The sequence below is a fragment of the Amblyomma americanum genome, chromosome 3 (assembly GCF_052857255.1).
Source record: "Amblyomma americanum isolate KBUSLIRL-KWMA chromosome 3, ASM5285725v1, whole genome shotgun sequence".
NCBI classification, from domain to species: domain Eukaryota; kingdom Metazoa; phylum Arthropoda; class Arachnida; order Ixodida; family Ixodidae; genus Amblyomma; species Amblyomma americanum.
Genome location: NC_135499.1, coordinates 77,623,438 through 77,650,845, shown reverse-complemented (window position 1 = coordinate 77,650,845; position 27,408 = coordinate 77,623,438). Strand labels below are relative to the sequence as shown.

Here is a 27,408-nt window from a genome sequence, read left to right as displayed (position 1 = left end):
ATTTAGGTAAAATATCAAGCACGTACAGGCGCAGAGAAAACTGTCATGCTAACGCTATGCTGAGACACGCTATGCTAAGACATTTGGCCCACCTGGTCAATATTCGGCTAGGCTACCACTTATAACTTCTTTCCTGGAACAAAGATTTAATAGATTTTGCAGATTATTCGTTACGTCAGGATTTCTATTTATCGCTCCTATGAAGTTGTTGTATTTTTTTTTTGGCGTTCTTTGATGGAATTTATGCGACGTGATTATCTTTTCTGCCATGTCAGCGTCGGTGGGCTAGGTTTAATTCATTTTTATGTGCGGAAGATTGTTGCTCTCTATGTTTTTTCGTAGCTCTTGCCACCCGATACTTCAAGCGTTTTTGCAGAAATAGCTTTTTAATGCTTTGCCCACACTGACCCTGTCCTGTAGCCTGACCAACGTACTTGTTTCTATGGAGTTTGAGCATGAGTTACATTTTCATGCCCTCCGTAAATATGTCAAAAGTGTCGTTAATTAATTAATCAAATGCTTTATGCGCGTCTACTTGTTCAATGGAGATTCTAAATGGCATATTCCGGCTCTCCAGGGCGGTCATCTCCTCATGGAGACATCTGCTGACAACAATCAACTTCAAGGAGCAGATAAAATTTATCTTGATTGAAGCGCTCACAGAAGCTGGTGGCAGGACGGCCACATTAGGCGATTCCTAGCGCTAGCAGAGAGCTCTTACTCGGCTCTTCATGGCTTCTTCATAGCACGCGGCTCTGCGCGTTATGGTCGGCGAGAACGTAGTGACCCGAGAAAACATGTGGCCAACTATTCATGAACGACGCGTTGATAAAGATATACCTGCATCTGATCACGTTCATCTGATGAACCTCCACAATTCGATATGCAGCCGAAAGTCACAACTTATGTGGCGCCTTTCTGTGTCTACCTGATACATAAAGTTAGAAACTGAGACTTGTTTTGAAGAACAGAGAAGCGAAACTGCCGAAAGGCCTCCCGAGTGCGACACACATATATTGTAGTCTGTTATGAAGGTGCGCACTCTCACCTCTGTATCCAATTCACTTTCTATTTTAGTCTCTTGAACAGCAATAATGTAGAGCCGGCTTCCCTAAAACAATCGGCGAAAACTTAACTGTTACTGCCCAGACCAGAGCCCACAGATATTGATTGTTGCGATTATTAACTACTGGACGTTCCCCGTGATGACCAACGTGCACCTAAGTCAACAATCCGCGATGTCCAGCGCCAATCCGTAAGGTAAGACATCCCTAGAGCTGACACCCTTTCTCCTCGATCTGGAGCGCCGAGGAGATTTCTTGCTCTCTCACTTTCCGTGGCTGGACTTGTGCTGGGCAGGAACGGCGTCCTGCTGACAGGAGGCAGGATTTGACGATACGCCATGTTTAGAGGCCACAGTTGGACTTTACACATCCACACCACAGCTGCCGGAAGGGAGTTAACTATACAAGGCTGGCTATGAGCCCCACCTCTATGGCACATGCCAATGTGGTATCAGGAATGCGAGCTGTGCAGGTACTCGGTGCCGCAGCGAAACCATCATCCATTTTTTCTACCGGCTTACGCACAGCGCACGCACGCGCACCATGAGTGTCATGGCTGACGCTGTGTATTACCAGTGTGTGTTCCGCCAGGCTAGACTGTAGACATCTCCAGAGACCCTGGGCTTACCCTGGTATCGTGCAGGATGTGGAGGTCCTGCGAAATATGCGTTGTAGCGAACAAAGAATGGTGAGGTCTCGAATTAGCTTCGACTTGAAGAGGGAACGGTAGAAGCTAGTGAAGCGGAAGAAGTGCATTAGTTAGCACTAAGAGGGAAAGTAGAGAAATTCAGTATATCGTTACAAAACAGGCATTCGGCTCTAACTGCAGAAGACGATTTAATGCTCAGACAATCAGCGATAATCTCACTGCCATCACTACGGAGTGTGCGGCAGAAGTAGGCGGCAGGACGGTTCGACAGTATACCGGCTAGCTTCCTCTGGAGACGAAAAATCTGATGAATAAACGCCAAAGCATGCAAGCGTCCAGTCCTAGCATAAAATAGAACAGGCAGAGCTACCAAAGTTAATAAATCAGCGCAAGGTAGCCGACATGAACAAGTTTAACATGCAGAAACTGGAGGGCGTTATAAAGAATGGAGGTAGCTGAAAAGCATTGAAGAGGAAACCAGGCATAAGCAAAAACCAGATATATGGGCTAAGAGACAAAGAGGAAATGGTCATTAGCAATGCAGATAAGATATTTAAAGTAGCCGAAGAGTTTTACACAAATATACACACTAGCCAAAGTTATCAGAAAGTTAATGAGACAGTAGAGCGCTGCAGTGGGACATCCCGCCAGTAACAAAAAGGGAGTAAAGAAATTTTTAGGAGCGATGCAAAGCAAGAAAACTGCTGGTGAGGATCAGGTAACAGTAGATCTCTGGGAGGATAGAGAGGAGGTTGTGTTAGCAAAACTAGCCACTCTGTATATGCAATACGTTACGACCTCGAGCGTACCACAGGCTTGGAAGAACCCGAATAATATGTTAATTCATAAAAAAGCGACGTGAAGGACTTGAAAAATTACACACAGATCAGCTTACTGTCCGTTGCTTAAAAGGTACTGACTAAGGTAGTCGCAAATAGTATCTGGAAAACCTAAGACTTCAATCAACCAAATGATCAGGCAGGCTTTCGTAAAGGATATTCGACAATAGACCATATTCAAACTATCAATCAGGTAATAAAAAAATGCCCAGAAAAAAACCAACTATATATAGCATTTATTGATTACGATAAAGTATTTGATTCATCAGTAGAAACATCAGCAGTCTTGCTTGTAATTGCGGAACCAGGGTGTAGAAGAGGCTTACGGGAAAATACTGGAAGATATCTATATTGACTGCACAGCTATCATAGTCCTTTGTAAAGTGAGCAATAAAATTCCAGTAAGCAAGGGTGTCAGGCAGGGAGACGATTTCTCGAATGCTATTAAGCGGATGTTTGCAGGAAGTTTTCCGAGGCCTGGATTGGGATCAGTCGGGGATGAGAGTTGTTGGAGAATACCTAAGTAACCTGCGATTTACTGAGAACATTGCCTTGCTATGTTATTGAGGAGAGGAGCTGCAAAGAATGATAAATGAGTTAGACAGGCAAAGTATAACGGTAGGTCTTAATATTAACCTGCAGAAAACCAAAGTAATGCTCAACATTTTCGCAAGCGAAGAGCAGTTCACAGTTGGTAGCGAGGCGCTGCAAGTGATAAGGCAATACGTCTACTTAGTGCAAGTAGTAGCCGCTGATCCGGATCATGAGAGGGAAATAACAAGAAGAATAAAAATGGGGTGTAGCGCATATGGCAGGTTCTCTCGGATCATACGTGGCAGTTAACCAATATTCCTCAAGAGAAATGTATGCAACAGCTGTATCTTAACAGGTACTGACATATGGGGTAGAATTGTGGAGACTAACGTAAATGGTTAAACTTAAGGACAACGCAGCGAGCTCTGGGAATGAAAATTATAGGTGTAACGTTTAAGAGGCTGGGAGCGTGCAGAGTGTGTGAGGAAACAAACGTTGGTGTATGACATTCTAGTCGAATTCAATGGGAAGGAATGGGCTGGGGCAGGGCATGTAACGCAAAGGCAAGATAACCGCTGGCCATCAAGGGTAACAGATCCGGATTAGAGGAGAAGGCAAGCATAGTAGGGGTGGCACATTGTTAGGTGGACGGATGAGATTGTGAAGTTTGTGGGGATACGGTGGCTGCAGCTGCCAATAGACAGGGTTAATTGGGAAGACGTGGGAGGGGCCTTTGTCGTGCAGCGGGCGTGGTCAGGCTGATGTTGATGATGATTATTATTATCGGCAGACAGCTGCTCCGTCCGTGAAGGCTTGGTAGGATCATGCTGCAGAGCAGTAACGGCACCAGGCACTGGGCCAGTAGTTGCTGATTCAATAGGTGCAACGCCTGACATGCCGCCAGCAGCATCCATAACCTCGGTCTCAACCGTTAAATGTGCCTTCACAGTGTTTTCCACGTCATTGGTGCCACTGTGTAGCTAATCAGCATAAGGCGCTACGCACTCCTCTGAAGTAAGTCCGAAACGCCGACAGTTATCACACTAGGGAGGTCGGCAGTGGCGGCGTTCATGACCAACCATGCGGCAACGAAGGCACAAGAGTGATCTTCCTGGAACTAAAGCCAGGCACTGTAGGCCACAAGCTGTCAAGGTATGAGGCACGTCATTGACATTGATTCTCTCGGCTAGAGTGAAGGCAATGTCTCTGTTCAAAGTACGGATCATCTGTATTTGCATAACACTCCAGTGCTCCACTCAGGTGGAAGTAGCCCTTCCACAAGCTCGAAGGGCGTCGAGAATGTAAAAACCTTCTAGGTATTTTTGAATCAAAAGAATCTTGAGCTTGACAGTCTTCGCTTATGGCTTGAAGACAAAACAACGACGATTTTACAAATGTAACTCTATGGAGTTCATCAGCTTATTCGTAACGCTGTATGGTGAGTTCATTTATTCGTTTATTTTTGGCAGAATCAAGCAAGTGACCATCTACATGTGGGACATCTGGATCTGCCCAATGGAACTGATTTAAATTAGGTCAACGAAACCACAACAAGGTGTTTGTAAATTCCTGAACACGATAGGGACGTCTAGCAAGATACGCATTGCGATAAACTGAGTTCAAAACCAGCTTCTCAGCAGGAAGACGGGCGAGAACCGTACGATAAGTCTTACTGGTGGCAAACGTCGCAACAGTACGTCGGCGTGGGGCCTATTTATTCATTTCAGCGGGCAACAAAAAAAACTGTCTGCCTGTTTAGCATTGTTAGACACGAATATGGTGCGTAAACATAGTTTCTTGCAGGTCTACGCCATCGACACGTATCTGAAAGTGCTATTGAGGTGTACACTGACCCAGGCAGCGAGTTATGCGTGTCTTCAACATTTTCATCGCCGTGGCAATTTACCCAATATACGCCGGCGGCCTATGCTCCAATGCCGCGTTTCTACACAAATGTTGTCTATGCCAACGCCTAATGCTCTAGTGCCATGTTTCTGCCACAATGTTAACGCACATCTCTCTGTCTCTAGCGCCACACTGCACTGAGCGCGAATACCAACTTTATATCAATACTTCTTGATGAAGACCACGATGTGCAATTCATAGCATGAGAGTGCGTTGTTGCAATTCAACACGAGGCGTGATCGGTTGCGTTGATAACCCTTTGCCCTACTCTACTGGCCAGCGAAACGGATCTGTTCGCTCCGCCGCGGTTTCTAAAGCCATTAACAGCAATATTTATTTTATTTATTGGTCGTTTGCTCATGTTCACCCTCAAAGTCCACCTTCACAGAAACCAGTGACACGGTTTGACCTCGTCAAGTAGTGATTTCGCACTAAAACGCAACCGCTCGGAACGCCGTCTTCGTCTTTCTCCCTGCGTCAACACCGCAGCGCAACACACCACGCTTTAAGGTGCCACTCTCTCGCGCTGGGTTTCGGTATCGTAGTCAACTTCCATTCGAGCTGCGCAAGGAAGTGAGCTTCGCTGTCCATTGCATTAGAATAGCATGCCATCGCCGCAATCGAACATCCCGTGTGCAGGCTTTCGCATTGACAGCACTTCAGTAGCCTTAAGTGCCCTCCGTAATTTTTACAACCGCGTTCCGTAAGCCGCTGCACCCCACTCACTCGGGCGGTACAGGTTGTCTCAGCGTCAAAATTATGCGGCGTGGGTGTTTCGAAGAGTCACACGCGTCCAGTGCAACGAGCTTTCGATCTGCAGGTGCGAAGAGGTGCTTAGTAGTGATGCGATTGAACAACGCTGTTTATGTGAATGGCCCGTACATTCATGACAACTGAATGTTCGTTATATGGACAGTGCTCAATATTTTAATGAAATTAATGCGAACCGGAGGGACCGACCCGACATTCTTCAACGGGCGCTCGTACCCCGCCGTGGGTCTCTGAACGCGTCGCGGGGACGCGTTTCGATAACCAGTCTTGGACATCGGAAAGGTAAGGCGTGTAGCGTAAGTAGACAGCCACAATGAAAAATGCATTGGTATTATTATACCAACAAGCAGACTAGAAAGCTTTAACGGCAATAAAGGCTTTTTAGTCTCGGCACTTACCTCTCCTTGGTGGAAATTTGAAGCCATTCTGTAAGAACGAAAAGCAAAGCGACGAAAAAAAAATTTCCTTTTTTCCGAATTAATCGCTATGGTTACCACTGAAACTGAGCTAGGTAGCGTGTGTTAGCTTTCTAACACGGCCTAAAAGAGCACAAAAAACGAGAAACTCATACGAAAAGCGCAGTGGTTTAGATCTTTGTCTGAGGAAGATAGCCTATCAGAGAAACAATAGAATATTTTCACAAACAAAAGTTACCAGAAACAAAAGGAATAACACATATCACGCTCTTTATCTCTCAGCCGCTGCCGTGGCTCAGTGGTTATGGCGCCCTGCTGCTGACCGGAATGATGCGGGTTTGACCCGGCCGCGTCGGTCGAATTTCGATGGAGGCAAAATTCTAGAGGCCTGTGTGCTGTGCGATGTGACTGCACGCTAAAGAAACCCAGGTGGTGGAAATTTCCGGAGCCCTTCACTACGGCGTCCCTCATAGCCCGAATCGCTTTGGTACGTAAAACCCCAATAACCCCCCCCCCCCCCCAAACCAATCTTTATCTCTCAGTTCTAAGAATCATGCCTGATAGAGGGGTCCAGGCTTATGGTGCTGTAAACACTTCCAGTATACTACGATCATGGTGCAAACAGTACCCCCGGTTCCTTAAACAAAGCTACGGACCAACATATGTTGCAAAGAGCGAACCAACGAGAGTGCTGTCACATTTCTACAACGCCACATGTTATTTATCGATATAAAAAAGTATCGATAAAGAGCCATAGCGGTGCCGCAGTGAGTATGGTGGTTTGCTGCTGAAATGAAAGACGCGGGTTCAACTCAGCTGCAGCGGTAGCATTTCTACGGAGGCGAAATGCTAGAGGCCCGTGTAATGTGTGATGTCAAGGCATTTTTAAGAAATCCAGGTGGTTGAAATCATCAGGATTCGAATCATTACGGCGTCCGTCCTATCCGGAGTTACTTTGGTAAGTTAAGCCTCATGAACGAAACCAAATAATGTAAAAAGTTTAAGGCGCTTAGTGATTATACATTACGATTCATTCAAACGCAAGAGTACAGATACAACGAAAAAATATTCTACTACACTGGAACTTTGTAGTTGAGGAAAAGCACGCCTATCAGACAGCGTGTATGCATCCGCAATAACCGACAAGATCAATGGAAGCTCAGCGACCTGTCTTTCATTACCTTTGCTTTCTTGCTCGTTCTTTTTGTCGCAAATATCTGTTAGGTATTGAGAAGTGACGCCAAAACGACGAGTGACCGATTCTGTATTGGCCGTACGTTACTTATATGACAAAAGAGACGAAGACGGTAATTTGATAACCCATTTTGGTAAGTAGGCGATATGAACTAAGCCCGAATTACTCATGCCACTAAAACGGAGACAGTGGTGCCTTCGAAATTGTGTTTGCAAGAGTAATCAACGAGTGTGCAGGGAAACCTTTGCAAGAAACGGTTATGAAGAAAGCGGCTGGTGCAAATCAAGCTAAAAATTCGTTGAAGGAGGTGAAATTTTGTACCAAAGAAAAACATCCACACTGCCTACTCAAAGCCTCTTGTCTTCGAAAGTACAAGAAGCATAGGAGAATATGAACATTATATTAATCCCCAAGAAAAGACATATTTAAGAAAAATTACAGTGCACTTATTTCACTGGCCATTACTAAAATTTTATTAACATCTAAAATCGGTAATAAAATCAGAGCAACGTACCAGGCTCACTTTGGAAAGAGCATTCGTCAGCAGACGATAAGTTCCGTGAATGAGGTGATAGTGAAGTACGCGAAATATATTCATCCTTAAATACAAGGTGATCAAGACCTAAATTCACACATTTCTTCAAAATGGTCAGTTAGAGGTACGTCGAATCCGCATATTCTCATAGTATATGGGTTCAGCAGGAAATAAACTGAGATAATAATTGGCACGAACAGGCACCTAATCAGCTATAGCCAATTGTACCACTTTTCAGCGATGGCTGTAATGCCACGATGCCATGTTTATATCAGAAAGTAAGAGGCAGTCGTATTCCTACACTACTCCATTTGGTAGAATTCTCCATACATCCATGTGTTTCAAGATATTCGCGTCCAGATTTTCACTAAAGTTCACCTCGCTCAAAGTAATTGTGCGTGCAAGGCGGTGACGACCGGCGCCAACCTTCTACCGGCGTAATGCGTAATATCGTCTGCCAATGGCGCAGGGCGACCGATCGAGCTAATAGCTACTAGCCTTTCACTTTTGGCTGGAGTCTTCGAAGAAACACCCAATGCAAAAACTGCGTCAGAGTGGGCAGGAGTTTTGAGTCTGCTGTCCCGGCCCTGCATGCGTTATTACACGAAATAACTGACACCTTTGCGATCAAATATCTCGCAACAAACGGGGGCTAAGAATTATACCAAACGGAGTTGTCTAGATATGCGGCCGCCTGTATGTTTCCAATAACTATTGTAAACAATGACATTTATCTCAGCTTGTTTCCCGCTGGTCGCATAAATTATGCGCAGAGATGGAATTAGCCAGCCGCTCAGTTACTGATTTTAAGATATCTTTAGAGGTTAATCCTGATCGCTGTGTATAGATTACGAGATCATTTTATTGTGAAAACCTCAACAGTCATGCAGGCATCATGCAACAGTGACCTGATAGAACGTTGTGTGAAGGAGTTGAAAAATATATGCGGGACTAAACATCGACCATAATGATCCAAAGATCTTCGAAGGTTTGAGTGGAACGAGGTCGGGGTAAAACTTAATAGACAACCCCCGAAGGATCTAATGTGTCCTGTTTACAATGGCCTTCTACATAATGCAACAGATGAGTTGCCGCTGATATTTCAGTACCCGTACACTAAACGCAAAGCGGTGAAAATAAAGGTTAATATGACGCAAATACAAACAATTTTAAAATGTCTGGGAAACGAAAAAAAGTTGGCGATAAGTTGCAAGGTAGAGAAAGCACTAAGGGAATGATTGTATCAGCACCATGTACTGACGCATTTCTATTTTGATTACACATTCTTCTTTGAGTTATGCAGATGATACTGTCATGCTAGAAATTGAAGCACAATGGCATAGTTTATAAAGCTGTGTATTTCACTGTATCCACTGTTACGTACCAACCAAGGAAAAAAGAAGGTGAAAGCTGAAAGGCACGAGAAAGAGGCGAAATGAAATATTAGAAAGGCCAGTGTAATGTGTTTTTCTCGTTTGGTGTTGTTTCTGCTCTCACTAAGTGCAACACCTTTCAGAAGATTTGCGTGAGTGCCAAAATACACCGAACAGATTGTAGGTTCCTTTATAGATGTTGAACTCGCTGTGTGTGGGTTTTAATTTGTAGATTATGCTTATTTGTAAATTCATTCTTCCTTTTCATGCTGCATTCTTCTGTTACCAAATCTGCTACAAATTGCCGATAGCACTAGCAAGTTCGGAAAATTTGCTATCCAATATTTCTAATATGTATGAGATTGTGAAGCTCATAAGTGCCCTTCCTGCCATAGAACCGGATAGAATCGGAAGTATTTGTAAATGAAATAAATAAAGATGTAATCACCCCTTCAATCACCGTCCACAGAATCCCGCCAACTGTCATTTCGCTTGGTTGTTAATCGAGCTCAGTGGTCCCTGACGCTGAAATCTGAACAAATCTGTAGTGTTCACGCACGACATATAAGAACAGGCTGGTAGCATTTAAGCAAGTGTTTGAATTTCTACTCTGGAGTGGTAAAATGACGATATTATTTCTCCACAGGTAAGTTGTGTGCGATGACAAATTCTTTCTACAAAATTGGTAAAGAAACTCAGTTTGTCCCTGGATACTGTGAATATAGCTGAAGCATGAAAATCTTACATAGGCAATTTCATCAAAACGTTGTTTAGTGTTTTTGTTGTTTTCTGTCGCGATGTGTCACCACTTCTAATACAGTGCGCCACCACCAAGGTACTACGCGTAAAGCATTGTGGCTTCTCCCTCACTGGGTCGCCGGCCGACAAAGGAAGGGCGTACACGGTCTGTTTCAAGCACAAAACTGGAGCGTCTGCTATCGCCTCTGTTGATTGGCTTCCCATCGGGATCTTCAGACCACCCGCGGTATGCCTGACCTGTCTATATTAATAATACATTAGTACTGTAACATTCGTCGTCTCGATAGTGTTTCACTGATATTAGACATGAGCTCGAACACTGTTTACGATTTTGGTCCAACATGATGGACAAAGTCGAGTTGCAGTCGTTAACAACCATGTCTACCTAAACACAGCTTCGAAATTTTGGATCCTAATGTAAATAATTTCAAGTAATCATTATTCCACATGGGGCGTTAGGTAACACTGGATACTCCGAGCGATGAAACTATGCTTAGATTTATGCCTTTGCTTCTCTGAATTCAACAGCGAAGCACTGGCTACGATTCCCCTGCCATGATTGACCAGCAAGAGCTGATGGCAGGCTCAACCCTGCGTTCATGAGACGTTCTAACGCGACAGCGTTAAGGAGCTTGTGTCGCAAAAAAGCCGATGTCGGCGTAGGCGGCCAAAAAAGGCGCATCTCGGTGGACTCCTGAACCGCGCTATAAGGGAAGAGAATTTGCTTCCCTTACGGCGCGGTGCGGGTGCCCAGCGAGAATTGTGAGACAGGTGTCATCTCATTTCCCTAAAACCAATTTTCATTTCATTTTCCTTCCCTTACCGAGATATTTGAGGCAGGCGTCCTTTCCTTAAATTGACCAACGGGCCTCGCGTCGCGCCGAACGGGCGATGGCGTTCCGTGCACACCTTGGCAACGCTGCAACATGTTGTCGCGTCTTATTCTTAAAGACGAAGCTTAAGCGTCCTCTAATTTTTTTATGACGCTATTGCTCTGCTTTTCTTTAAGAAGCAGAGGATGGTGTTCAGGAGACCACTATGAAAACACTTGAAATGTCTTCCAAAGATATGGAACTATAAATGTGAAGGAAGTGCTGGAAATGCCAGTATGGATATTATGTGACAATAAGGATGCTACGCCAATGAAATATAAACTGCGCCTGTGATTTGGATGAAGTGAAACCACAGCCACTAAATGCTATTAATAACATAACTGCTGCACCAACATCTCACATCTGCAATCTCATAATGACTATAGGCAAGTTTCCAAACCAAAAAATTAGCAACAATTTTTGTTGTGCATGAGAGAGGACCCTATAACAATATATATAACTAAAGGCCAATCTCAATCCCTTCTGTAGTTTCAAAGACTCCTGAACGCATAATTAATAAAAGATTAACCCCATTTGAAATGGTCATATGTTCGCAAAGTAGTAATACGGATTTCGCAAAAATAAATCAACGGAAGCAGCACTCATAGGAAATATATTTCTAAGAACATAGAAAGCAAAATATTTCCGCTAGGTATGTTATAAGGTTTTAGAAAGGCATTCGGTTACTTGTAGCATGAGGTTCTTTTTTATTGTTTTTTGGAGAAAGGAAATGGCGCAGTATCTGTCTCATATATCGTTGGACACCTGAACCGCACCGTAAGGGAAGGGTTAAGGGAGGGAGTGAAAGAAAAAAAGAAGGAGGTGCCGTAGTGGAGGGTTCCGGAATGATTTCGACCACCTGGGGATCTTTGACGTGCACTGACATCGCACAGCACACGGACGCCTTAGCGTTTTTCCTCCATAAAAACGCAGCCGCCGCGGTCGGGTTCGAACCCGGGAACTCCGGATGAGTAGTCGAGCGCCCTGACCACTGGGCCACCGCGGTGGGTGTTCTTTTGCGCAAAACTTCCTTTTTATGTAATCCGCGGTCTAGCACTGTGTCTAAGTCAAAATTACTCAAGCGCCCCCCCCCCCCCCCCGCCCCATAAGTCGCAGTTCCCAGATACTAGTAAAGTCGAATCAGAAATAGGCCCTATAAAATACGGCGTACCTTACGGCTCAATTATCGGACCTTTACTATTTTCGATTTACATACAAAAATTTGTTACCATCCAAAGATGTTAAAATATAGTCGTAAATGCAGGTGGCACAGGTTTTTTAAAATTATTTTGAGTTAAAGACATGAAGTATTCACCGAGGTGATTCAGTCGTTGAAAAACTCAGCACCTGGTTAAAGTCAAATCAACTTCAACTGAGCACAGATAAGACTAAATACTCGTTGTTCAAAGCAAAAGGAAATACAAGTTTACCTACCCTACTTCCGCAATTTCAAGAATCGCCTCTCCGATAGGGTAAACACAATACGTTGCTTAAAAGTCTTGTTTAACGAGAACCTTTCATGATCACCGCACGTCGACGCATCAAGAACAGACGTTTCCAGAGCACCGGGGACGCTAAATAAACTAAGGTGCCTCCACCCTTCAGGATCTAAGTGACAGATTCACTACTGCCTTGTACTTTCACGATTCACTACTTGTTAGGCGTGATTAAAAAACAACCGAAAAATCCTAAATTCACCATCATGTTTGCAGAGGATAGCATTACGCGCAACAGGTGATGTTCATTTCATTTTTCCAACCTTTGCAAGCATTTTTAAAACTTTATCTGCTATAACAAACATTAAAGAACGAAACAGCGCCTCTAAAACGGTGCTTCGTTTTTTCAAGATTCAGTACTAACTCGCTGTCACAAAATTCGGCGCAATTAAAAAAAAAACGGCGCTGCGCCTAAGCAATCGCGCCCGCGCGCGGTAAAATAAAACAAAAACAGTGGGGAAGGACCCCAGCAGAGTGCGTAGCTATGAGTACTGCTACAACTCAGCTCACCGGCGCTGAGTTGGTGTCGCGCGCCCGGCGCGAGGAGGAAGAGTTGGTGCAGTTGAAGCTTCGTGTGTGTGCGCGCCTGCCTTGGCGCGAAGAACAAACAGACGCGGACTGCGCTTGTAAATGAAGGGCTGCAACCGCTGTCGGTTAGCGCCAGCCGCCGTTTAAGCTTCCGAGAAGCGCGCCCGCTCGATTCCCGGGAGAACACCACTCGACCAGCCAAGGACGGACCAGCGAGGCAACGTACGCCGGTCTGCGGATCTGCCCCGTCATGCTCCTCAGGTCGTCGGACTGTCGCAGTGCCTGGTGAACAAATTGTGTTTTGTTTATTGGTCTCTCTCTGTGTTAGTACACTTTAGGTGCAAAGGTTTTGCTGAATTGTATCTCTCTCTAGTGTTACTTTGCACGAGTTGCATTATATTTGTACATCACTTTGCGCTCGTACGATTGATATTGAAATCTTGTATATCGTCTCTTAGCTGTATAAACTTTGTTTTGTTTTGTGAACCTTTCGCTCCGACCCATTCTCTGGCTTGCGACCGGCGAAAGCTGGGCACCAAACGACCACCGCCCTTGTCACTTGGTAGCTGGTCTCTGGCTGAGCTTGCGACGCTGAGTCGATGCCATCTCCTTTGTGTCCGAGGGCGATACCCCCACACGCTCTAAGGGCGTCTGGGAGCGCACGCTAAAGTGCGCGAAATGGTAACACTCGCCCGCTATGAAATGTAACTTACGACGTACTGCTGATACAGCGCTTATTTAAAGAAAACTCACTAAAAAACCTGCGACAATAGTGAATAATTAAAGCGCAGATCGAACAACAATTTCTCCTAACGAGTCTCCATGCGAACCACGACAAAATGTAATAGTTAAATCACGATCACGCACAAGTTATGGCCAACAAGGAATAACATCGCTGATACCAGAGCTCCTAAGTGAATATGTGGACATATTGAGTCTGCTGCACAATATAATTCCCCTACATTATTTTAAGCATGAGGTCAAGGCAAGGCAACATTCATTTCGTAGTGTCAGGCTTAGAAATTACTGAGTGAGTCTGAACAGTGATGTCAGTCTGGTGCACTGTGTATCTCATTAATGTTCATTTTATTACAAATTATACGTGTAACAGTAAAAATTGTAGTACTTGCGGAATATTTGTTGTTTGCAGTTATATTCCATCGTTGCTCTCTAGTCTCCCGTGTTGAAAAATAGACAGTAAATAGGCATCGATTGTTGTAGATTTCTTTTCATTTAGTAGTAGTATGTACTAGGTCTGAGTGACATGAAACCATATGTCAGAGATTGCGATTGCTGCGAGGGCTGTCAGAGTGGCACTGCTACGTCAGGATCTTTTCGGGTTTTTTTTACGCCCCCTACAGCATTTGTACTCATTTGTCTCTAATAAGGAAAAAAAAGAAAAATAAAGCAAGAAAGAGAAAGATAGAAATACAGAAAGAAAGAAGGAAAGAAAGTACGAAAGCAAGAAAGAAGGAAGGAAAGAGAGAAAGCAAGAAGAAAGAAAGGAGGAAACAAAGAAGTAAATAAAGAAAAGAACTCACCGGGAAGCATTTATTCCATGCGTCATCCAGCGCTAGCATCTTGGTCATGCATTCCTTGATAGGTATGACAAAAAAAATTGTGCGTTCTAAAACTCTGCTTTTGCGTTTTAATCAACTCAAGAATAGAATTCGCTGCAGTTTCATGCCACATATTTCGACATATATAAACATTACGCTACCGTAAATACCACACTTCAGACAGCCGATAAGTATTCTTGGAGGAATGCTGGACGGCTACTTGTTACAGTGATTATACAGCAATATAGAATATAGCTGTAAATATTGCTCCAACACCATGAAGGTAATTTATTTGGTGGTATACGTCGAGAAGTTTGCGGTAAATGTAAACGCTGTCAACGGCATGTGCTTAAAATGGCAACCATGCGCACAGAGCTCGTGCGTCACTGGCAATAACATTAAGAACTACTCGGGAGCTAAAGAGCGTAATTCAAACAGCGAATAATGCAGGGGCTTGCGTTCTCGCCACAAGGTATAAAAGCGCAATCACCATTAGATACCGAAAGGCACTTCGCTTTAGCGTTCACCTCACTGGTTACAGCAATTATTTTCAATGGACGCCATTAGCACGCTCGCGAGTAATCCAGATCAGCACAGAATTCTTCGGCATTCAGGGTGTCACGCCTAGATTAGGCATTGCGCAGCTATCCTTCACCGCTGCCTCTCAGTCTTAAGTGTAAATATAAGCCTTGTCGTCGACGTAACCAAAATACATTGCCCAGAAAACTGGATAAAATCCATCATAGAAGTTCCATATGTGCAGGAAAGGTGTTAAGGCGAAAGTTTTTATAGGCTCGTGACTCGCCAGCAGAGATGTCCGCAGGAAAGTGTCACGCTATAGCTGTCAATCAAAATGATGACGTCCCTGGCTAGGCGAATGTTCGCAGAAAAGTGTCACACTATAGCTGACAAAGTGATGACGTCCTCAGTGGTGTAGTATGTCGTAGTCATATATTAAATATATTGCACTAACTATACTTAGTTAATTAGTAAATAGTTAAATAGTGCTTAGTAATTAGTTAAGTCGTAATCGTGTAGTCTTTAATTACCATCTTCACTACACATCTGCGACCCAAACAACAACACCGCGCTAAAGGCTTTCGCCTCACCGTCCTTTAGGTCAACAAAGTGCCCCCCCCTGAATTTTTCAGTGGCTTTTACGAAAATAGTTCTGGTTGCTTAAAATGAGACCCAGTTTCCTCATTCATCGGCTTGGCGTTTGATCTGTTGCCGCTGCACATGTGGCGACGTCAGGGGCCGAAACCTTTCGGTGCTACAGGTGCGTCTTGAAGACTGCAGTGCGCAGCGACACAAACTGTGATCCAAGAGCACAAACAGTCGAGAAAAGGGCACCCGCTTATACTGAGGACCGTGATGATCGCGGTGTATAGTGCGAAAGCCTCCCTAGCTTCGCTGTTCATCTTTGCTCAGCAAGCTGACGTCGTCCACAGTAATGTCAACTTTTCGTTTTGGAGACATAGAATCGCTAGTAACAGAGTTGCCGAACTAATATATAATCTTGCCAATCTTGCTGTGCTCCTACACAATTACGCATGTGCTTAAATTATGCTCACCAGTGTTTGAGGAATGTCGTCGACCTGTTCGGGAAGAAAAACCCAAAACTGACTTTAAAATAAACAGCATTCTGATCAAAAAGTTAGGCGATATTTTGAACTCGCCCGAGCTTTGGGCTGGAAGGTACGCAATTGCTATCCAAATTAGCTGATTTAAGCGGCAATCAAAATTACGAAAGTACTGCCTCAGATACAGGAATCCTTTGAAAGATAAAGCTTTTATTTCATTGCTAGACGCCAAGGAATCTTCTTGAAACAAAAACGCGTCTCTCCTGCGGGCTGAATGTCCAAAATGTGTCTCATTTTGTCCTCGTCTGGTTAGGAACTACCTATCTCAAGTTTTGATTGCTTGCTATTTAGTACCATATAATCTTTGCGCAAGCACTCATCATTTGGAAAAGTGCGTTTTGCGGCGTGCCAGCAACGTTCTAGCAATTTTATGGTAAGTACTCGTTTTATTTCTTGCATTTGTGGGCTGCCGAGGAGAATATATGCCCCACAGAAGTATCAGTGGGTTCTTCTGCACTGTTACCTGAAACGCATACTGTTCCGATTAATCGTAAAATGTAAAGCACCTGCGTGTATTTTTCTTTACGGAAGCGTACACCGAGCATGTGTATTCTTGCTTGGAATAAACAATTAATTGGGCAGGGGTAGCACAAGCGCTGGACGTAACCAGCTGATGTTCCCTTCATTCCCAGCTTGGTTTCCTGCCCTGCTGCTACCTGTAACTTGGATAGAGGACGCTTCGAAAGGCTATTCCGGAGACCAAGGATATCGCACATCTACCTGATTTTTCTTGGATGCCCCGCATTCATCGTGTACTATCAGGAACAGTCCACGCCACGTAGTTCACGTGACGAGCCTTGTTTTGACACACCCCAAGAGCACAACAGTTTGGCGGTGGTAGCGGCGAGCACAAGACGCAAACATCTTGTGTTACGTTCGATTTCCAGGTTTGTGCAATTTCTTAGCTTGAAATTACTGCAGTTTAACAGATCTGCGCTGTTGCTGTTTTTGCTGCCAAAGTTTCGCTCCAAGTGCATGTGATGACACAAAATTCCTAACACTTAGGTTGACACTGCATTCTCTGAAACAAAGACATAGAGTCCTCACAGCCAAGTAGAATTCAAATGCAAACCATTAAGCTATCCTTACCATCTAAAAGACGGTACAGGAATTAACGAACCAGTGGGAAAGAGGAGAGGCGACAAGGTTCGTAAGTCGTTCGCCTGGTTCCCACGCAAATCGAGGGCACCCTGCCGCGGGTCACAAAGCACCAATTCTGTGGAAGGAAATGTTGACGTAGCTGGTGCCTTCACTGAGTTGATTCGAAATTAGGATATTATGATGCCTTTGAAAGATAAGGTAGAGAGCATTGAGCGCTCAGTGTAAAATATGTCATACAACTTTGACGAAATACCGAACCACCTAGACAGTCAAGGTAAAGCGATAGAACAGCACATAAAGCGGGTAGCGGAATTGGAAAATGCACAGCCGACAGAACAACTGTAGCAGTTGAACGCTTACCTCAATTTGCTCGAGATGAGAAACCGGAAAAAAAGCTTGAAATTCATGCTGCATCTTTCACTCAAGGTGACGACATTATAGTTAAACTGAATGAGATCACCAGGTTGATTAAGGAGGTTTAAATCAGAAACATCGAAACTGAGTTGTTCAACTTATTTCCAGCAAAACCAGGTAACATTCCTATGATCATTGCCCGCTTTGAGAAACAGGTTGTGAGCGGCCAGTGGCTATAGAAGAGCCAAGAACTCTAACAGAACGGCACAGGGACGTATGCATGTGAAAACATTACTCGTAGAAGCCAAGTCATGCATAAAATAGCAAAGAATTAGGCAAAACTAAAAGACTATCGCTATGCATGGCATTCGAATGAATGGATCCTCATTCGTAGAAGTCATGGTCATAAAGAATTAAGACGACCTCGACGACTTCGTGTTGTGTATTCGGCATAGCAGGCTGAACCATGGTGACTGATTTGTTACACAATGGCTGCAGACAGATATGTACTGAGGAATGAAATTTACAGCACTGTTTAGCGAGAAAAGATCAACGCTTCAATGCTAAAATGCTTTCATGTAAATGCTGGTTTCTTAAAAAAGCGATCAATTGCTTATTTGTTCATTAGCTTTGGCTTTTATTTTGACGTTGTAATGGTGCCAGAAACCTGGCTACATGATAACAGCTTCCAGATCCCATCGTATTCCTCAATTTTTGTCAATCGTGCCACATGCCTCGGAAGAGGAGTAAGCTTTTTTGTAAGCAAGCGACTCAACTGCCAAATCGTAAAAGAGTTGTGTCATATTCTGCGGACATCGAGGTTGCCTGTGTAGTATGCAGTAACGTTATAATCTCTGTGTTCTATAGGCCACCAAGCAGTGATCTATCCTAATTCTTTCCTTATGTGGAAAACTACCTCGTGTTTATCACGCAACATTAGCACAGTATCATAATAAGCCGTTCAGCCGTAATTTCGATATTGACAAAAAAAATGTTCTTCTACAAGTGTGAACTTTGATGTTTTGCAAAGGACATTTGCCTAACGCACTATTATCAACCTATCAACTCGAATCACTGCAAAAATGAAATATTATTGGACCTTTTCATAACAAATAGCAATTATTCTTCCGTACACTCAGGAGTTATATGTTGCTATTTGAGTGATTACATTGGTATCTATATGTTTTCTCCAAAGTTTTCTTAGCTCTATAGACTAAAACAAAACCCCTATTGTATCACAGAAGCCATTTTAGGCATTCTTCGTTTAAAAATCTCACGCGAATTATGGAGTTATATGCACTCAAACCGATGCAGACGAAGCCTACAAGTCATTTTTCAAGAAATGCTGCAGGATGTACAACACTTTTACTTAACACGAAGCGTAATGCCAACATAAGGAAACCATGGATAGCAAAATTGATGCAAAGCCGCAAGAAGGTGAAAAATAATCTATATGACACAATAAGTGTTGCTACTTCCTAACAGCTTAAAAATACATTAATAAATAAAAAATTGGAGATGCACTGAAGCTCCGCCTTAAGGGTATACCGCGATAGCGCAATGGGCCATATATATGGAGAAGGTCATCCTCTACTTTACATTCATGGATCCGTGGGAATCCTCATTCCGCTTCTGGCACATTGGCGCAGCGCTTAAGCGATGCGCCACTGTCCTTCGTTGGCAGGTTTTCCCACAGGTGAGCCTTGTCAGATCAAGGTTCCACTTCCAGAGCTAGCAATCACTAGTTTGACTGCCACCTGCTGCGGTGGGCAGTTTGCTCACAACTCGATGGGCAGGTTGTGATGACGCCGCAAGGTCACGTGACCTAGATGGCCCACCTGCCTCTTATGTTGCTCTCTGGGCACCGTCTGCCAGAGTCATGCTCGTGATTTTTGCTCACAGGATGGACGGACGGACGGACGGACGGACGGACGGACGGACGGATGGATGGATGGATGGATGGATGGATGGATGGATGGATGGATGGATGGATGGATGGATGGATGGATGGATGGATGGACGGACGGACGGACGGACGGACGGACGGACGGACAGATGGATGGATGGATGGATGGATGGATGGATGGATGGATGGATGGATGGATGGATGGATGGATGGATGGATGGATGGATGGATGGATGGATGGATGGATGGATGGATGGATGGATGGATGGATGGATGGATGGATGGATGGATGGATGGATGGATGGATGGATGGATGGATAAGCTGAATGCTTTAAACCGGGTGGTGGTTCAAACTACCTAGCCGTGACTTGTGAAATTTGTCTTGTGTTGCCGACAGCGCCAACACCGGATTTTCTGGGTAACGAGACCTTTAACGCTATGGCGTTAATAGTGACATAATGTATACAATGAAACGCTGTTTTGAAAGCACTTCGAATCCTCAATCCGTTCCAATAACCTTTATAGGAAAATTCGATCTTTAGACCATGACAATATCGTAAAAATCACTGCCGACAAGGCTATTCATAATGGCCCTGAGCATAGGAGTACCAACGCTGTCGAGCTGTTTAATGAACGTTTTACATTTCAAACAAGCTTTCAGTGAGCCTCACTAGTGCTGTTATATATAGGTGCCCATCAACATTGTTTCTTCAAGCCACATATGTAAACGAAATCATCTCCATAACCTCAGTATTAAGCAATAGTTCTTGTGACTGCGAGGACATGCAGATCCGCCCAATTAAATATACTCTCGACATAATCTCTGTTCCCCTGGAATACATTTATAAGCTTTACATTAACAGTCTACCTTTCACGCCGCTACGCAATGAGCAAAGGTTACTGCCTTTCACAAACCAGGCAGTAAAATGACCTAAATAACTGTAGGCCTATCAGTATTTTGCCGGAAATTTTAAAATGAATAAAAAATAAAAAGTAACTTTAAAACGAATGTGTGGAAGCATTCCTCAATGCCTTCATTATAGTGACCAACTGCCAGTACCGATTTCGAAACTGTCGGTAAACAGACGTTGCCTTCGTCAGGACTACACTTCAACCTTTTGAAAGGAAAAATAACGTCTTGAATCGTTCATTGGAAGAGGATGGGGAAAAGGAAAGGAAGGAAGGCTCAGAAGAAAAATCAACAACTTTTGCTTCCTGCACTGGAGGAAAGGAATGAGGCTGTTCATAGATTTACAAAAAAAGCCATTGAGCAAAAAATTTATGCAGTTCTAAATCACCCTATCGCTATCGCCGCCGGCCGTACTGAACAATTACTACCACAAGGGCCAACTACAGTCAGCAGATGATTAGCTGTCAGCTCCCGGCCACACAAATTAGCTTCGTGTACGCCGACAAGAATATTACCGATCTCAACAACTCGCATATTAGACATTACCTCATTACAATAAGGATCCCTGACTGACACAAGTTATAAGCGCCATTTAATGAACACAAGTTACGTACCATACCGTTAATGCATCTGCGCAGTATCGTGTTATTCGCGTCCTGTTTGTCTCATCTAATCCCCATATTTCCTCCTTTTCATTGTACGATATTTATAACACCTGACCCGCTTAACACTGCCGCTGCCTTCTGTAAAGAGCGTGAGAATTCAGTAAAGCGCCGACACTTTATTCTCAACTCTTCCATCACCCTGTATTGATGAAAATACAGATTTATAATAATACAAATTTATTATTCATCAGAACGATGAAAGGGGCCGAGAAAAAAGCCAGCAGGGCTTCACGAGCCCTCGGCCCCAAATACTAAAAAGGCTATTATTATTAATATATGTAATATATTATTATTAGTAACATTATTTATTGCTTTGTTTTTATTTACTTAATTAGTTTGTTTATTTCTGTCTTAATAATATACACTATTAATAATATAATTATTATATGTATAGCTACCAGTAACAAAATGAACATATACTACTCCAAATGAGAGCCAGGATTTTGAAGAAAATAGCACAAAAGCCATCACAGCACATAGTCGTGCGCACAGGCGTACATAAGCTTACAATGTAATGTTTGTCGCCCCTTGCATACTAAACTAAAGCCAACTATTAAACTTATTTGCTGCACTTCCACTCGTTTCAATTGAAAACATAGTGGCAGTCATATGAAAGCGATATTATTTGAACTATAAATCTCTTCGCATGCCCGAGTTACAAGATATTCTTCAACAATTTTCCACCTCTATGCACATCTGACGAAGCTGTTGCATCAGGAATTTTTTTCGATATCGCAAGCTCAATGCAATTGGAGCAGCAGTAAACTTCACCTCTTCTACCTCAGTCGATGGCGGATTAAACAGCACAGACAACAGCAGCGTCGCACCAGGAGCTGAGTTTGAATGTTAGATTTTGTAAAAAACGAAGCAATTGAAATCGTCCACGTTGTACGGCCTGGCTAACCTCGTCAACGTTGCGAAAAATTTGTTTCCCAAAGTTATGCAAGAAATTTTCTGTCCCGATTGGTTTCACCGTCCTCAAGCTGGTGCCGCCACGTTCACGTGACACCCGGGAGAAGAATTTGTCGTGTTGTCGTGTTAAACTACAACAAAGGAAATAGATATTACTCTGGCTGCATATGCAAATAACTAGCGTTATCAGAGTGGTAGTTCTAATTTTGCAGAATGACCGGTATTATCGTTTTATTTTTCGCTTCGAAATGATTATGTCGTAATAAAGTTTGTTCTCATACAAATATAAAGGTAAAAAATGCGGCCCACAAGCCAACTCACGGTTCTCCCGTAAAACCAATAAAATTCTCTTGCGCATGATTTGTACTCATTCATGCCCTGCACAAAACAAGGTAGAAATTAATATTAGGTGTCAGACAAACACACGTAATGGTTCCTTAAGTGACAAACATGCACACAGAATGCACATTCTTAATGCCTGCCGATTACTTCTATCTACAGCAGTATGAAAGTTTCGGTTGCGATAAGCAGTAAGTTTTACTACTATTTACAGGATAATTGTTGTATCAACTAGTTACGAAGATTTTCTTCAAATTTATGAGGTAACAAGTGAAGTACTAGACGCATTTAAGCAGATACACATACCCGTCAGCTTACAAAGTGCACGCGAAAATTATACAAAGGTGAGCAATATACGCCCTACATTTTTCTATGCGTAAGAAATATTAAAGGCGCATTAGTGGCGCCTGCATTAAACTTATCTACTCCGAGCCCTGGATCAAGCGTTCTTTATTTTCCGCTACAAATCTAACTCTATGAACTGATGGTTTAAGGTAATAATAAATAACAGATCCTGGAAACTTCAGTTTGCGTTGCCGCAGCGTTGTCGGTGCTCATCCTTTTCATGCCACCTCAGGTTGATACTGCCACATAGCTCAAACGACTCAGAAGTTGGTCGAGGGGCCTGATGTCGAGATAAATGCCATCGCCCGTGTGATCAAGCCGTGGGCCACTCTACCACAAAATAAGAAGGATATTCGGCATGAGGTGTTTTGAAACAGCATTCTTGGTTGTTAAAGGTAACGGTAATGTGGGCAGGAGGTTAGCGGTGTACAAAGATCGCCGTTTAATAAATGCATATTCTTTTGAAAGCGCACGCTTAAGCAGTCCATTTTGACCTCTTTCCCCCGCTTTCTTTATCCACTTGTTATCAAGGGCGTATTTCACGATGTCCAAGCGTTGTATTTTCCGCACGCCAGCCAAAAGTGCCTAATTACACGCTGCAGCACTGCTATAGCGGTTGATTACAAATACCACGTCTTGTTTACTGGCTGCCTCAGCTTATGCGCCCAGCTTCAAATGATCGTTCCATGGACCAGCGCGTCTGGGCTATTTTGATTGCAAATGTTAAAAATGCGCTAAGCAGTTTGTGTACAGGGAGAATACAAGCGCCTGCCACAATATTTGAGCATATTTGAGCACTTTGTAAGCAATTAGGTCAGCATTAATTTCTACAGACAACGAAAATCCGCAACGAAGTTCATGCGGACCAGGCATGTGCACGCGCTACCTCTGTGCTTCGGCATTGGCCTTTTTCTCGAAACCAACACAAATCTCTATTATCTACAGAGAAACATGGCACTCAAACATTTATTTGAGTGAAAAGCGAATGACTACATGTATGTCATGAATACTGCCATCCTCACTTAAATTTTTCTTCGCTTTTATCTCGAGTTTATCATGAATCCATACTTTAAAGCTAAGCGAAGTGGCGCTTTTCGCAACTGAAATAGATGCTGCTTGAAATCTCAGTATGTCTTGAATATTTATCCGTTTCATTTCTGTTTGCTTTTGCTACAGTGCGCAATACAGCCGCTTCCTACTCGCTCCTCAAAAATCTCTGGCCCTCGCAGATAAAATTTTTAAGCATTGCTGGGTTGACAGGAAATGAGAAGCGACACGACTAAAAGATTCGGCTGTTGAGAATCACATTCCTGCTCACGACTCCAGCATTCCGCGAGGACTGACGCCGAGCATACTCCATGCTGATTTACACTGCATTTGTTAATCTCCGTTACAAGGTTACAATACCAAAAAATATGCACTACAAACACAATGCGGAAAAGAGGCATTCGAGACGCACTCGAGAAAACCTTTGGTGAATACACGTATGCCCATTACACGGAAACCGCAAGTTAGCCAGACAACTCGAAAGCCATGATTATTGCGGCCACGAATCAGAATTGCGACAAAAATATCACAGGTGTGACCGCCGCCTTGGTCAGTTGCTCCGGAGCCGCTCGGGACTGAGGGCTTATTGGTTTGTTCACAGAAGGCTATGGCGAAATCATGTTTTGATGCGGGAGTGCGTTGACGGTTCTGGTGACAGAAATTAGGCTGCACCCCCGGCCTGAATATGCAATTTCATCAACACGCGGAGTTCATTTTTCAAAACCCGGTAAAAAAATTCGCAGCCCCGCGATTCGAACCCCAGTCCTCTTGGGCTCCAGGCGGATGCTCTACCTCTGCGCCGTCGTTGTTCTAACAATGTAGCCACCAACGAATTGTAAGGTCTCGGATTAGCCTAGATTTGAAGAGGAAACGGGAAAAACTAGTGAAGTGGAAGGCCATTAACGAGATAGCTGTAAGAGGGAAAATAGAGAAAATCAGAATTTCGCAGCAGAACAGATATCGCTCTTTCACTAAGGAAGACAATCTTAATGTTCAAACAATTAATGATAATCTGACTGCTATCATTACAGAGTGCGCCGTAGAAGCATGTGGGAGGATAGTTCGACAGGATACCGGCAAGCTATCTCAGGAGACGAAAGATCTGATTAAGAAACGTCAAAAGGATGAGGGCGTCTAGCCCTAGAGACAAAACAGATCTAGCAGAGGTATCGAAGTTAATAAACGAGCGAAAGGTAGCCGACATAAGGAAGTTTAAAATAGAGACAAACTAGCATGCTCGAAAGAGAGAATCTAGCATGCTTTAAAGAGCGGCGAAGACGAAACTAGGCATAGGCAAAAACCAGATGGCTGCCTTAGGAGACAAGGAGGGCAATGTCATTAGCAATATTGATGAGATAGTTAAAGTAGCCGAAGCGTTCTACACAAATCTGTACAATATTCAATGTAATCAGAGCGTTAGTGACAGAGACAGTAGCGAAGAGCAATGCGTCATCCCGTCCATAACGAAAGAAGTAGAGAAAGCCTCGGGAGCAATGCAAAGGGGAAGAGCAGCTGATCAGGATCAGGTAACAGCAGATCTGTTGAAGGATGGTGGTGGGGAGATTGTGGTAGCTAAAGTAGCCCCCCGCTATGCGTAATGCATTATGATTTCCACAATTACAGAAGCTTTGAAGAACGGTATCATTACCTTAATTCATAATAATAGAGACGCCAAGGTCTTGAAAAATTACAGGCCGATCAGCTTACTGTCGGTTGCGGCAAGGTATTTATTTACTCAGGCAATTGCAAATACAGGCAGGGCAACCTTAGACTTTAATCAAACAAATCTTCAGGCAGGCTTTCGTAAAAGATATCCCATAATACATCACATTCACATTATCAGTCAGGCGATAGAGAAATGCACAGGATACAACCAACCCCTATATGTATATATAGCCTTTATTGTTTACGAGAAAGCATTTGACTCAGTTGAAACCTAGGCAGTCACGCAGGTATTGCGGAATCAGGGTACAGAAGAGACATGTAAAAATACTCGAAGATGTCTATAGGAACTGAACAGCTACCATAGTCCTCCATAAAGTCCGCAATAAAATTCGAATATGGAAGGGCGTCAGACAGGGAGTCACGATCTCGCCAGTGCTATTCACCGCCTGTTAAAGGAGGTATTTTGAGGCCTGAATTGGGAACCGTTTGGGATAACGGTTGATGGAGAACACCTAAATAATCTGTGGTTCGCTGATGACATTGTCTTGCTGAGTCACTCAGGCGATGAATTGCAAAGCACTATCATTTAGTTACACGGGAAGAACACAACGGTGGGTCTAAAAATTATCATCCATAAAACCAAAGTAGTTTACAACAGCCTAGCAAGGGAACAGCAGTTAACAGCTGGTAGCGAGAGGCTGGAAGTGCTAAAGGAATGGGTCTACTTAAGGCAAGTAGGAACCACTGACGTGGATCATGAGAGAGGACTAGAAGAATAAGTATGGAGTGGACCGCATATGGCAGGTTCTCTCAGATAATTAATGGCAGTTTACCCATATCCCTCAAGATAAAAGTATACAACACCTGTATCTTACCAGTAATCACCTACGAGGCAGAAACGTGGAGCCTAGCTAAAAGGATTCAGCTCAAGTTAGGGACAACGCAGCGATCCATGAAAACAACAAGATAGGTGTAAAGTTAAGAGACCGGAAGCGGGAAGACTGGGTGAGGGCAGAAACGCGGGTTAATGATATACTAGTCAAAATTAAGAAAAAGAATTGGGCTTGGGCTGATCCTGGATTGTGAAGGCAAGATAGCCGCTGATTCTTAAGGGTAACAGATTGGATTCCAAGGAAAGGCAAGCGTAGCAGGGGGAGGCAGAAAGTTAGGTGGCCGGATGAGATTAAGAAGTTTGTGTGCATACGGTGGGCTCGGCTGGCCAATTACATGTTTAATTGGAGAGACATGGGAGAGGCCTTTGCCCTGAAGTGGACGCAGTGAGGCGGCGGCTGCTGCTGCTGCTGCCGCCGCCGCCGTCGCCGACGACGACGACGACGATGCTGATGATGATGATTGCCCTTACCGTCCGCTGTATCTTGTGGACCGGCTGAATGAGGACCTCAAAATCCGGACAGCAATAAGCGACTTACAAGCGGCATGTCAGGCCTACACCTGTAGCCTATTATCAAAGCAGTGCTGCAAATACTCCAACAGGGTTCCACAAAAGCACTTCCCCTCGTTCGAATAATCTGGACACCAGGCCACACTTTTCCTCTTGACAACGAGCGCGCATATACGCACGGCCGAAACCTGACCCGCCGGGCACAAGGGGTATAGCATTGGACATCTGGCCGAGGATTTAGAGGCGAAGAGAACAATGTACAAACGCCACCACTCACCAAACCTCTAACATACAGACCGCAGCGGTGACCAAGTGGTTGAACATCCGCCTCGTATGCGGGAGGTGCGGGGTTCGATCCCCAGTGCGCCGGGTACCCACCGGTGATACAATGGGTACAAGCTTTCCCCTGGTCTGGTGCTCGGCTTATTTAGGGTGAAATGCTTGGGAAATGGGTCTTTGAAACCACCTTGAGAAAAAGAAAAATACCTTGTGGCATGGCGCTCTTTGGCCATAGCTGCCCTTGCGCCATAAAAATCCATAATCATTAACATACAGACTCATTCTTGAACACTAGAGGCGCCACTGAAGCACACTCCGCATCCGCTCCTCCTCTCCTCCTTACAC

At 44.0% G+C, this 27,408-nt stretch overlaps 1 protein-coding gene across 1 annotated transcript in view; it reads right to left on the bottom strand.

The window, feature by feature from the left end:
• LOC144123083 (uncharacterized) overlaps window positions 1–27,408 on the bottom strand; it is a 155,994-nt gene that overhangs the window by 31,302 nt on the left and 97,284 nt on the right. The window contains exons 4-7 of the mRNA XM_077655985.1: window positions 22,308–22,364; window positions 16,070–16,093; window positions 14,478–14,531; window positions 6,161–6,188 (exon numbers count right to left, since the gene is read on the bottom strand). Of these exons, the coding sequence (XP_077512111.1) occupies window positions 6,161–6,188; window positions 14,478–14,531; window positions 16,070–16,093; window positions 22,308–22,364 (163 nt within the window). The remainder of the gene's footprint in view (window positions 1–6,160; window positions 6,189–14,477; window positions 14,532–16,069; window positions 16,094–22,307; window positions 22,365–27,408) is intronic.